Below are 13,967 nucleotides of genomic sequence, written 5' to 3' on the forward strand. Positions count from 1 at the left end.
CAAACAAAAATGTTATTTATTTATGATTAAACAAATTTTAAATTTAACTCGTGATTATTATTGCAAATACCTTTACCTATTGTAATTTTTTATGCTTTTGCTAGAGTACCGAAGTACTTATACCTACTACTTATTATAGTGCCACAATCTTATCTGTTCCGGTGGTCAAAATGTGTACTAACGAGACGTCATTGTCAAACGTCATTTCATACTCTGTGCGTTATTTGAGTTGTCAATTTCTGCGAAGAGGCTGACGCTACGTTATTTAATTTGTTTTGTGATTTTCTGGGTGTAATAATGCCAAAAGCGCTGAAAAGTGATGCAAGAAAAGTAATACTAGATATATTGGCTTTTATGCAGGAAGAATAACGTATTCAGGCGCCTTTAATTCCGTTTGAAAAATTGGAAGAACGAGTTGCAGCGGCTACAGGTTAGTGTTGCCAAATATGACGAATAATTTTACCCATATACTCACATGTAATTTTATTAATATTTTCCCGAGAGACCGGCGTACCCCAGCAGTGGGGACGGATGAAAGTATATAATCTTTATTTTTCTTTGATTACAGGTGTGAGTGAAGCTGCGAACCTTAGGCCAAGAAGAATTATCCATCATAATACCAAGAAGAATTTCTCGCACCTGCAGTGATTTTAGACGAAATAATGATGATTAATGACATCTTCTTCTTCCACTACGAGTATCAAGGGTTGGCTGGATTATTGGCAATCAGCCTTTGTACATTGTCTGATTTTTTTTTAATTTTATGCTCTTCTTTCATGTTACTTTAGAAAATGAAAAAATAATATCATAAATAAATAAATAATAATTAAGTACTTAATAGTTTTTTTAAGTCTATCTATCTCGTTATTCCCACGACCCACAGGTATTACCTATATCATTGTAAAATCTAGATTTAATGTCTTAAGTATATCAGAACATAAATTGTTTCGGTTCGCCGTGGACAATTTTTTTATACAACAAATGTCGTTTGATATATTATATCCTCTTTCATTTACTATCGACCCTATATTTTGATTTATCTATACTTATGAATGTACCTAATTATAAAAAATAGGTAATAGCAGAAATGCATTGTCGTTTAAACCAGAAATAGGCAAAATTTAATCGATGGCATCACTGGATTCTATCACAGCGATGTCGCCACCGGAACAGATAAGATTGTGGCACTATATATACTTATTATGTCGGTAACTAACACGTGCCAAAGAGTAAATAATACTATGTTGATAAAAAGCGCCGCCTCTTCGCGGCTATCGCACTTCAGTGGTGGCGTGGACTCACGCATAAATCCTCCTTGGTCAGTGACACTTTCGGTTAGTCGGACTTTGTCAGATGAAAAAAAATAATGTTGTACTTACATCTTATTTTTTTTTGTAATGTACAATTTTATTTGTTTTTAATTTAATTAGGTATTGCAGTTAATTTTAGTTAGTAACATTCAGTGAGAATGCCGTTACCAGATATAAACGATCCAAAAATCGGAAGGTTCCTCGTTGAAAATTATGAAAAGGAAAACAAGAAACGTTTGGTCTGGATCATGAAACACAAGGATGCCATGGAAGAGGCAGCTGTTCTACATCGCACTCCAACTAATTATTACGAATCAGACGTGTCCGCCCATTTAATGAAAGCTGGCATGACCGCCATCACAAGGGATTTCATATCGTCGGGTAAAAATCGCTTTAAAAAACCATCCAACGAAGAAGGTATTATAACAACTACCAAAGACTTGAAACACGGTCATACCCTTGTAGACGTTGGTCTAGGAGACCCTAATGAGGATCCCAGACTAAGCAGACCAGATACAGACACGTCTCCTGATCCTATCATGAGACCGGTAGATCCCGAAACAACAGAAATTATCCACAAATCGAGACCAGAGTTTGGTAGGGAAGTTTACTTGAAAGAGCGCGCTCGGATTTGGCCAGAAAATAGATATTATTTTCCGGAATGCACGAGTTTTGATTACGGATGGAGGATGAAGGATAGTGCTCCTCCTGAGGTTTATCCTTTCGGAAGGACTGCAGTGATGAAGCAGGATATGGAGAGTCGAGTGGGACCGCAGCCTGATCCACCTCATTACCAGTCTCCTGAATTCCAGGCTGCTGAAAAATGCTCTTGGCTTTAGGTGTCTGTCTAAGCATGGTAAGCATATAAGAGCCATCGTTCTCAAGGCAAATTGATAGTGAAATTGGCGTTCCTTTGTGTTAACTATATTAGTTAACTGAGAAACAGAATACCTACATGGTTAGAAAAATATTATCATCATGTTTGAAACATATGGTTCCTATTTCCTAAATCACAAAATGCTGTATGGAATCCGGCATATTCGGCCGAAGTGTGAACTTTCATAAAAAGTGTCTAGTTAGCAGAGGGTAGAGAGCTGAGTTTAGCATCGAACCCTTCTATGCTTAGCTACCGCTTGCTTTAGTAGCGGGGGAATTCGTTTGAAGTACTCTCGATAGATGGCACTGTTTTCTAATCAAAAATATAATACCGTTCTATTAAAATTTTAAAAATATGTAGATTCAAAGTAGTACCTAAACAACATAGAAAAATTAAGAGTTGGTGTGTCTGGTCTAATTTAATACCTAACACAAGATTTAATTACAAGGACTAAAAACTACGAATAATAGAAAGAAGAAATAACGGGGAAAATCCCGAATATTATTGGTAAGTAAGTACCTACTATTCGAGTACCTATTTCTTATTCTACATGAATGTAAGTACCTACCTATGTTCTTTTTTATTATAAAGAATAAATCCCTATGATGAATCAAAGCTAGTATGGTATTATTAGTCAACTAATCTTTTAATTTCATTAGGCAACTCTGCGGCACTCATTTATTTTCCAAAATAGCCTAGCAGCAGTGTTCTAAAACATTGGCGCGCCGCTGCCGCAACGCAAGGCAAAGGCACCGAGTGCTGCTGACTACGGTATTCCCGCCATTACGAATCCATCAATAAGACTGCGCAGGTTTATTTCGATTTCGTCCGTCTCTCTCTAACACCATTAAGGGAAACGGAGATGCACGATAACCTAGAAATTGTTGACATGCGCAGAACCGCGGTAAAAATAATGTGCGTTTTCCATGCATACAGTAGTGGCGAATTGTATCACAAAATAGTACGCTTTTAACGTACCATATTTAGTCTAAAATGAATCTGTGATCTATTTTATTAGGAAACAATATCAATCACATAACAAAATGATGTGTCGGACCCAATCAAATAAGAATAAATTAATTATCATCAAATAAGTTAGTCGATTGTAAATTAATCAAACCTTTAGTGAATCATACTTTGAATAGGCGTTATAGGTTCATAAACTAGGAAAATATTTCTTGTGTTGTGATTAGTGTAGAATATTTGAGTAATTTATGCACTGCTAAACGAGGTAAGTGATGTTTATGTACTTAATAACTTAAGTTACTGCGGAAATGTGGGTAGGATCATTGTACCTATAAACAGAATAAGAACTGCCACCAGCTAACCACTAGAGGTGGTTTTATAGTAGACATAGATAACTTAGATTAAGTAATCAAGTTGAAATTTCCTACTAGGTATAGTTATGTAGAACAATATTTTCCTTGGAGGCACACAGACATGCGAGAGCTAACCATAATGAAAGGTACTACGGGCTTAAGTACCTATATTTCCTAATGAGTGGTGGCATATTACATTACAATTAATTACTTATATCCTAAGTGCCGTTGCATGTGTAGCCTCCCCATTCCTAAGTTTCTAAGTGATGTCAACTGTGTCTCGTATACTTGTATAACTTCCGGACTTCCGGCTATGTTCCTTGCGTCAGGCGCACCCTTGCAGTTAGCTACCAACTGACAGACTTTGATTAGTAATGGTCGAAGCTGACAGATAATCAAATCCTTATCATTATCACGCTTATCACAGTATCACAGTGACCAAAAATCGAAGATTGCCATACTCTTCCAGTTTTTAAATAAATAATGGTGGAATTTCACTAAATGTATTTAGTAGCCTGTCAAACTTCTGTCAGTACAAAATATATTTAACTTGAAAACTTGATTTAAATTTTAAATACGTTTAGCGTTTGGTAAAAGTGACCCAAGACTCTGGGTAAGTAGGTACCTTAGACTAATGTAGGTACTCTAAGTTTATAGTTTGACGAAAAATAATACGAAGTCAATTTAACTGAGTATACATATTTATAACATATCCGTAACTGGTTTATAAAAGTATAGTGATGTTTAGTTGAACGTGACTGAATCACTGAAGGAAATCTGTTCAATGTCGGAACCAATAATTTAGGCAAAGTTTATCAGTGAGGGCATTATTATTCTGAGGTTTTTACTGTAGTAGAACCTTACCCCCTTATTCATAAAAAAGTTACTGGACGGATTAGCTATTGAACTGTTTTGTCACTCTCTGTCAAAGATCAAATTGTTCTCTGTCAGAGAGGGACAGAACAGTTCAATAGTTAATCCGTTCAGTAACTTTTTTATGAATAAGGGGGTTAGAGTAGAACTAAGAGTAGTCTTTGATTTTTGGTTTCTTTGAAAAAACTTTGAATTATATTACCTACTCTGTGAATTTTTGATTGTTGTATGAAACGAAACATAGTGATATTTTCTCTATGGTTGTAGGTTGTAGGTTATGTTTAAATATTTATTTTGGAAATGAATATTATTCATAAAAGCCAATAAAAGCATAACTTACAATGAAAATTCACGAAAGTAATAAAAGATGAAATAAATATTATAAAGTAAAAGTATCTATAATGATAAGCTTCTGGCTACATGTTTGTGAAATTATTGCCACAAAATTGGAATGTTAACAGCTGTTTTCAAGGAAGTTTCAAGGTATCTTGACCTAAAGAATATGTACTACCAAGAGGGGTGTTATAAGTTGACGTGTGTTTGTTTGTAGTGGGAAAATGGGAATCTTTATGTAAGCACGAAATTACTTTTATGTAGTTAGGTACTTAACTATGTACCTACCTATGAGAAGTTGGGAAGTGACTTGTTTGATCATAAAAACGTAGTAAAATAATAACTATTGTAATTTTCCGTGAATAAATTAGCGCTGAACATCTGCACGTTTATAGGTACTCGTAAGTAAGTACTTACAGAAAATAAAAAGAACTGGAGTACTTTACGGACAAAACGTTTAGGACAAAGGGAAGCTCGTGGCTTGAAGTATTACAGCACAGCTGGCAATAAAATAGCAAAGAAATACCTTTACCTAAGGCACCTACTAATAATATTATATCTCCCACCGAGAATATTGCATTCATAGTGGAATACTGACAGGAACAGTATAAAATTACTTTGCAAAAATATTCATTGAGTGAGGTCTTGTGTGTTTGCAACTGAATTTTTATTATGAAATAGGTAGGTACACGGTATTCACGGTACATATACACGGTACATAATATTATACCAGGGGCGATCTTCCGAATTTCTGTACGGTATATTTTTAGTGCTTCAACTATTCTTAGACAATGTTACATGTGTACATCTAACAAGATTTTGCAGATTGATCGCGTCACCTTGTGAGTAGACTTTATATTAAACCTTAATTAAAACATATTTACTAACTAGATTAATTATAAGTATTATAACAAATATTATTTGAATGTAACTGTTTAACTATAGATTGTAAAAGAATGTTGATAGTTTGTAGGAAACGGTCAATAGGTGTCTAATAAATTTGTTTAAATGAAAGCTCAAATTAATTTTAAAGATGGAATCTTGGTAGAACTAAGTTATCCATAGTCTTAAATTATTTGACCACTTAATTAAGTTTTCCTAAAAAAAGCAAGACAATTTGGAACCCAAAAAAATATTCGCGAATTTTAACAATTTCACAAAAACAAAAGAATAACGATTTGTATCACCATTACGTTGACTTATGAGACACCCTGTATAAAGTATAAATATCTACAACATTAGGTACTTACAGTAAACAATATGATGCTAGTATTATCAGTTATCGTCCGCGTCCTCGTAAACTTCAGTGTAACAGAGCGAGTTCATTCGCACAGTAATATTTTAAACTAACTTTTATATTTTTATGTGCTTGTTTTGTGAACATTGTGACACAGTTTTTAATTTATTTTCCAGGTTCTAGACGAAACCCGAGCGTATTCCACACGGGACAATGCTGAAATGTAAGTTGCATTTTTTTGTATTGTTTTCATTTCCTCGTTTTTAATTTACTTTTACAGATAGGTACTTACCTGCTTACAAAATTTTTGCAAGTAAAAGGAAATCATTTTTTATCAATTCTTTCGATAAAGGTTTTGAAAGAAAAGAAAGAAAGAAAGATACATTTATTTGACACACTGAGACAGAATAATAAGACAAAAAAAAAAAAAGAAACAACAACAAAATAAAGAGAATACTTAATACAGAACAAACAAAACAAATAAAGGTTGCTGTCCAGAGTGTCAAAACGGCACCAGCTCAGCATATGCTATGGACAGTGAGGCCACAGCGCTGGTTTTCAGCTGGCCCTTGTGTTGACCTCAGTCACGAACGCGAAGTTGGTATATATATATAAATTATGATGAGTTGTGTTATGTGATAAGATATTAATAATTACATAGGTTATAATTGTGGAAAGAAATAAATAAATAGTGGGTGAGACAGTGATTGTGTAAGGTAGGTAGGTATATGTTCAATCTGTATCAAAAAACAAACCATATACTCTAGTAAAGTCTAGTCAAAGTGGAATGAGATAGAATTTAGATTAGTTTAGTTTACTTTTCTAATTTAATGATGTAAAAGTTTAATCAGATTTCACCAATGTTAACACGATTGATGGATTCATATTGCGGTAAGGCCTAAGGCCCGGGTCTCCTATTTACTCCGTAGGTCGCGTCAAGTGTCACCGCCGTAGGCCGCGTCACAATGCTCATTATGTCTACGCGCCAACGTCGGCGTGTGAGGGAGACCGCATCAGTACATTTCTACGCGGCCTACGGCGGTGACACTTGACGCGACCTACGGAGTAAATAGGAGACCCGGGCCTAACGTCTGCAAAACGTCGCAGTTGCCATTTTCACGGTAATTTTAAGCTTCAGCACCATATTTTATGGTTTTTTGCTTTGTAATCTGATATTTTATAGTAACATGTACTTACCTACTTGCGTGATACTGATAATGTCGTGTCGATGTTGTAACATGACTGAGATTTCTCATTGATAGCCTAGATATGGAATTTTCATGTTAACCATGGTTCAGTTTACATCGGTCATGTTATTTCATATCCTTATTTTATAAACATAGCTCGGTATACTTATATTATTAAAAGTATACCTACTACATGCAAGATGCCATCCCATAATAGATTAGTTGACGTTATAGTGCCCTAAAGTGCATCTATCTTCCAGTTTATTTAAACCATGTCGTCATCATCACAACCCATCACGTCTCTACTGCTGGGGCACGGGTGTTCCCTTCCAATAAAGGAAGGGTTTAAAACCTAGTTCACCACGCTGGCCTAGTGCGGGTTGGTGGGGTGGACCCCAACTCAAGCAAGCAAGTTTAAGTGGTAAATTTAAACTACATATTGTCCAAGGCACAGACCAAGTTATAATTATTAAGCACACGTACATTAACATACAACGAACATCCAACTACTTTTAAGTAGTGGGGTGGGCAACAAAGTTGGTTAATCGTCTTCTTTATTGGTTTTGCTTTTTAAAACTTCGATCCACATTGTTTTCCGTGCATTTTATTCGGTAAATATCCGCATTGCGGGTTAATTCGAGTCAGCGTGGTAGGGAATTTTGTTCTGGCAGCAATTTAGAGTTTAATATTTCTGTTAAGTAGGTACTCACACGTTTGCAAAATAAATACTGAACGATTCTGCTGTAACCTTTGACTAAGGTAGGTACTGGAATATTTCTTCAATAATTCATAAAAATATGCTACGTGTTTGGTATCGCCAGTGTCGCCGCAACCGCTTGACTCGGAAGTGTACCTTTAATAGCTTTACAGATATAGGTATTGTTACATCAATCGAGTCATTGAACATTTAAATTTCTGTATGAACTGTCTTTGTAGAAAAATGAATTTAGGTCGGGACCGGGACTGAGTACTTATTATCAACTTTCTTGAACATCGAATAGAAGTCAAAGAGGAATTATAGGTACTCAAACATTCTACGAACTATTTAAACAATGTACAATAAGGTCTTATCATTATCACTTTGCGTTTATGATAGATGTTCTTGTTTATAAGCTGACCTGCTTTCATATGTTTAACACTGATGAAATTATCAAATTACACCTCCTCGCCATAGCTCCTTTTCGTTATATAAGTTTGCAAGATGGTGTTTAGATGCTAGAATATGACTAGTTTTTTTTTCGAGAATACCCCAAGGTCATTGTAACAAACAGTTCTGGAACCTATATTAGGTTGTGTGCCTATGAAAGACTCATCCTGTATAACTTGACGAAGTCATCAGAATCATCAGATCCTCGTTACATCACACAGTTGTTACAATAAAATTTTCCCTCTGATCTAATATTATGTCTAATGAGTAATGAATGACTGATGCTTATCAGATGATCACCAACAACATTACCACTGATCTGTCAATCAAATCATTTCCATCAACCAGAATTTCCATGTTCATTAGAAAATTAGATTGTTTATGGCAAAAAAATTGTTGCCCAGCATCGTGTCGATATCAAAATCAAATTGCTGTTGCTTGGTGCTTTTACTAGATATTTTGGAGATGAGATTTTTTATGCCACATTATTTAATTTTGTTTTTATTACATATCATGTTATTTGCAAAATCGACACAAATAACTGTCCTGTAATCAATAGATTCGCATTACACAATCGCTCAGTTATCGGTCGTCGCTCTGTATATATATTTAGGGTTATTGCGAATTCATTATCATCACAAACCAGGGGCACGGGTATCCAATGAAGGAAGCGTTTAGGCCTAGTCCACCACGCGGGCCCAGTGCGGGTCGGTGGACCCCAACCCAACACAAGCAAGCTGCTGCTGAGAGAGTTGTTACGTGAGTGGTCAACCCGACTGTCAAATATTTTCAAGCTGCCGAAGGCCCCTGACTAGGCTTGTCGTCGTCAGAGTCACGGAGTCGTTGAGTGCCGTCAGAGTCACGGAAGCGCCCAACCACTAGAAAATCCGTCATCCATGCAATAGGTGACCGAGCCATGTTTTACTGAACTTCAAGGATCAGTTACGATCACTGAAGCTAGCTCAATTACAGACGATTATAATATCTCATGATGGTGATATTGACTTTCATAACGTAGTTACTTAATGAAAAAGTTTTCAGCAACTTCTAAATCTACAATATTGTCTAAAATCTCAAGAACTGCTCTTCTCCGTTGATAATTGGTTTCTGTATATTTATTTTATAATTCCGCTGTATCATAGTGGAAAGAGCCGCAATATTTCGGTATAAATAATTGACACACCAAAACCACGAGATGCAGCGGTCATCGACCCCGTCCGGTTCGTGTCGTACGTCTTACACAAAGATATGATTGGATAGATAACTGTAAAGATTACATAGTTTTTTATAATAAGTATTTATTTTATTACCGGATTAATGGAGCCTCGAGTCGTCATCTGGCGTGCCGTTTCGGTCGTCATTAGCTTTTATTAATTTGGATCTTCCATTTATTTTCAGTACTTGTTGAAACTGTTTACATTTACTGATGCAATATCGTCTTATATTTACTCGTATGTACGTATTTATTATCTCCCGTATTCTAAGGCCTTGGTCTCCTATTTACGCCGTAGGTCGAGTCCAGCGTCACGCCGTAGGCCGCGTCACGATGCTCACTATAGAAATGTACTGATGCGGTCTCCCTCACACGCCGACGTTGGCGCGTAGACATAATGAGCATTGTGACGCGGCCTACGGCGGTGACACTTGACGCGACCTACGGAGTAAATAGGAGACCCGGGCCTAAGGCCAGCCTATTCTTTACCAGTCGCTACTAAAATTGTCGTATCAGGTTAATGACTGACTAAAAATTTATTCGGCATCATCATCTATGACGTATACCGTTAAAAAGCCTACATATACCGGTTCAATCTCATCTCAAGCGATACAACTAAAAAATATATAGCGAATCTACGAATAAATAACGATTACTGCCAACAATTGTCCATAGCTTTTTGTCCGATTACGAGGAAATGGGTCACAAATATCACATAACTGCACATGACACAATACAACCTATTATATTATAGACCTCAGTACATTGGCCGAGGGGGGCAAAGATTTATCAGTCTGACATTTTGATAGATGGGGATGTTCGATTTATTACATGAAAACGCTGACTGCATAACCTACCTGTACCGAATGATACTTGTTACATTGTCGGAGACAGAATAGATGTTTTGAAAGAAGACATAACACACGATTCATTGGATCTTCCAAGTTAGTTTTCAATGATAAATATCCAACTTTATAGACACTGTGATAGACAACAGAAGTATCACAAAATTGTCACACAGAAACTTAAAGGACAGACGGAAATAGTTCACTGGAAAATCAATATTGATGGGTCCGAGCCACTATTCGTATCACATGGCATTTCACGTTGACACGAATGCTTCAGTATTTAGCGGCGATGACATGTTTTATGTACATGCAGGTGTTGATGTATCATTATCATTATGACCGGGTCGATTATATTGCATCGCGTGTTTATGCTGGCAGAACATTGTATGGCATCAGACTGTTCTTTTTCCACTCCTGTGACTTGTATTTTGGCTTCATCAGCAACACTGTTGCAAGCCTCAAATCTCTCCGCTCTTTTTTTCTCGTCTAAAGGAACTCGTGCTTTAGTTTCTTTAGCTTCGAGATGCATGGCGTATCTGCAGTTTTAGTGTACTTAGTCTTTGGTAGTGGGACTCCCTCCATCTGCCGTGGTACCGTTAGCCGACACACTGACCGCAGCGCGAGATGAATGTGGCTCGGCGTGCAACGTGTTTGCGGAGGTAGCTGGGGGGTTACTCTATACTACTGAAAGACCAACGAACGAGAGCTGTCGTGTATCCGGCACGCTTAATACGAGACAGAGTCAAGACTGAAGTAGCAGCACTGCGAAGCTTCGTTATTCGTCGTATAGAGTGACCCCCTGGGCCCGGCTTGCCCTAAGGTATCGATACGACTTGTCACGAGATCTAGGCTATCTATGAATTTCATTGGATCTGCTGTGCAGTTATTTACTGTATTTTCTATAGTACATTGTCTGTTTATACACGATGCACCTAGGGGTAATTTTGAATTTAACAGGTAACTACAAATGCGATGACGTCTGACTAACACTGCCCAAAAGCTTTGCATTGTTGGATAGTACCTCTATTATGATAAAGTAATGTAGTGTACACAAAGTGTACACTGAATTGTGTAAACTTTAATGCTTTAATTTTGATGTAAATAGGTATCCTAACGAGTATTCTGGATTTGCTGAAATTCACAATATTTTTTTGTGAATGACATTCTTCTGTTCATTTGATATATATTTTTTTTTTTCTGTACAATGTATAAATATGATTAAATATCCTATCCAGGATTAGTCAGTCGAGTCTACTGTCGAACTGTCAGAGTAGAATCCTTAATAATATGAGATATTTCTCAGTGATGGAGTGGTTATGGACCATCACAATCAACAACACGAATCCTGTTTAATTTACAGTCTCTTTAATGGCATCAAGGGTTCGTTGATTGCGACATACTATAATAATAATTGCAACTTACAACTTTACTGAGCAGCAACTTATCTTTGCCCACTCCTGGCCAAAAGCCGGCTATACCTTTAAGGTTTGTTGCAGAATGACCAGAATTGTTCAACTGCGTTGTTATGATTAATTTTGTTTTTAATCTTGTTGTGCTTCAAGTAGATTGTGATCACTTATGCTGTTCACGCCACTGCTAGGGGGTAGATCTTCGAGATTAGTATGTAACTGCAACAAGTGGGCAGTAATGAGAAGGTGAGCCGATGTCTGCAATATGCAACACAAGGTGGTTTTGAATGTCTCTTTGACATTATTTTCTTCGTTTGTACGTATATTTAAGTTGATATAGTTTTAGGATTTTATGGCCTGTTTCTGAATTCTACCCAAGCATATTGGGAAGTCCTGCTAAACGACAACTCAGGTGGCATGAGATGATTGAATTAATATATGTATAAAACCTACGTATATTTTTTAGCGAAAGAATCAAATCCTTGATAGTGTAATAAAATACATTGTACGAGTGGGCACGTTTCTTATTTGCTTTTAACGAGCTATTAATTAAAAAAATGCCGGAAAAGCTCAGTGCAACACTGCTGACGGATAGCAACAGGTTGCCAAGTCTCTGAAAATACTTGAAGTTCTGATTTTATCACAATGACAAGTTCCGACAAATGTCATGGCTGACAACTCAGTCAAATGATCGACAGTAAAGATTTTCTGAAGTGAAGCCGCGCAGTGCAGCATGTTTTATATTTTTTATAATATTTATTGCTGATTAATTGCTATCGAAGAAAATATACTTAAAAAGTATTATTACATAGTTCAGGTACCTTCCACAGATGAGCCTAACTTTAAACATTGTTAAGAAGGTCCTTGCATGAAATTATATCCATTTATTCCCCTGTATAGAGAAGCAAGCCGGTGTTCGGGCATCCAGGCACAGCAAATTGTATAATCCGCAACAGCGCTCGAGTCCAAAATGTGGGCCAAGTTTGTCTCAACGTTCGCAGCAAAAGCTTTTAAGCCTGACCGGTTGAGAGGACATCGACCCCGCAGCCTACGGGCGGCTCACCCCGAACTAAACTCAGCGATCCTTGTTAGCACATTGTTACTTCTTTCAATGCTGTTTCTCAACTGATTATGAATAATTATTGCTTACTTGTTGCCTATAAATTCACATAGAATCATAAGAGACCGAAAGCTCTCTAAATTACCTGAAGACTGCATCATTAAATTGCAGATTCAATTCAAACAACTTATGGGTACCCTACCCGATACGTCGAGGAACTCATGGACAATTATTAAGTTTAAGACACCGACAATTTTAAAACTACATTTATGGTATAATACCATTTAGTTTATCTCGAGAGTGCACTTAAAGACGTCCTGCGCGGACTATACGCAATTAATATTCCCGGGCCCGAGGTTCGCAGTGACGTCTGATGCCTCCTAGAAATGGCAGCGCCATTTTTGCATTCAACGTTGCACATCGCCGCAAGTTCAAGGCTGGCCAACTCTCGCTTCCCACTGCACCATGCACTATGCATATGCTGCATTAATTCACCTCACAGCCGACTACAACCATTGTCTATCAGTCCAGAGTCAGGGTCAATATACCCATATAGGATTAATGACACTATTGTAAGAGTTATACTCTTATTTTTATTATAGCGTTTGAAGCACCTGCGGGCTCGCATATTTGCATGCCGCGGCCGAGTGTTGCTGGACGCACTCGGACGATGTCTGTGGTTACGATCGTTTTACGGCGCTGTTAGTGCTTTTGTGAAATTGGCTGCAGTTTGAAGTTGAAGTAGTGCGTCAAGTTTGATTTCTCGGCCGGTTAGAAATGAGAGGTCGCTAATTGTAGGATGGGTCGTATTTGAGTCGAAATCATTTATTTTGATCCGAATCAGCTGTGCCTACATTTTTTGTTTGAGCTAAGATGTCCTCGTCTCTAGCAGGCATTGCGCCAATATTGTCTATATGCACATTGCACTTGCAGAATATTTGCGTTTGCCGTCACATGTGGCCTCAGAATGCTCATATGCCCCACACAGGGATATGCAATGTTGTGTGGCGATGTATTTCAGTCAATAACTAGGCATTGGCTTGGTGCCTTGGCCACAATGTAAATAATTTACTACTTTAGCTGTCTATGTGTGATTTGTTTAGACAAATTAGTTAGCAGTTCGATGCACTTTGTGATTTGCGATTGTTGCAATT

At 37.1% G+C, this 13,967-nt stretch overlaps 2 protein-coding genes across 5 annotated transcripts in view; both read left to right on the forward strand.

The window, feature by feature from the left end:
* The first annotated feature begins 1,390 nt into the window (after positions 1-1,390).
* LOC125488990 lies at positions 1,391-2,802 on the forward strand. The gene has a single exon (XM_048623182.1). The coding sequence runs from the start codon at positions 1,469-1,471 to the stop codon at positions 2,147-2,149; it is 681 nt and encodes a 226-aa protein (XP_048479139.1). The 5' UTR covers positions 1,391-1,468; the 3' UTR covers positions 2,150-2,802.
* A 299-nt stretch (positions 2,803-3,101) lies between these two features.
* LOC105381838 (long-chain-fatty-acid--CoA ligase 1) overlaps positions 3,102-13,967 on the forward strand; it is a 36,795-nt gene continuing 25,929 nt past the window's right edge. The window contains exons 1-2 of one of the 4 annotated variants that reach the window (XM_048623172.1): positions 3,102-3,418; positions 6,126-6,172. In XM_048623172.1, the coding sequence (XP_048479129.1) occupies positions 6,163-6,172 (10 nt within the window). In that variant the 5' untranslated portion in view covers positions 3,102-3,418; positions 6,126-6,162. Of the gene's footprint in view, positions 3,419-4,844; positions 4,863-5,536; positions 5,555-5,999; positions 6,046-6,125; positions 6,173-13,967 lie in introns of those variants that run through there. The other 3 variants (XM_038116894.2, XM_048623175.1, XM_038116893.2) reach the window with 3 other exon arrangements.

The sequence above is a fragment of the Plutella xylostella genome, chromosome 3 (genome assembly GCF_932276165.1).
Source record: "Plutella xylostella chromosome 3, ilPluXylo3.1, whole genome shotgun sequence".
NCBI lineage: Eukaryota > Metazoa > Arthropoda > Insecta > Lepidoptera > Plutellidae > Plutella > Plutella xylostella.

Coding starts and splice junctions, on each gene's coding strand:
- LOC125488990 (XM_048623182.1), top strand. CDS start 1,469: ATGCCGTTACCAGATATAAACGATCCAAAAATCGGAAGGTTCCTCGTT.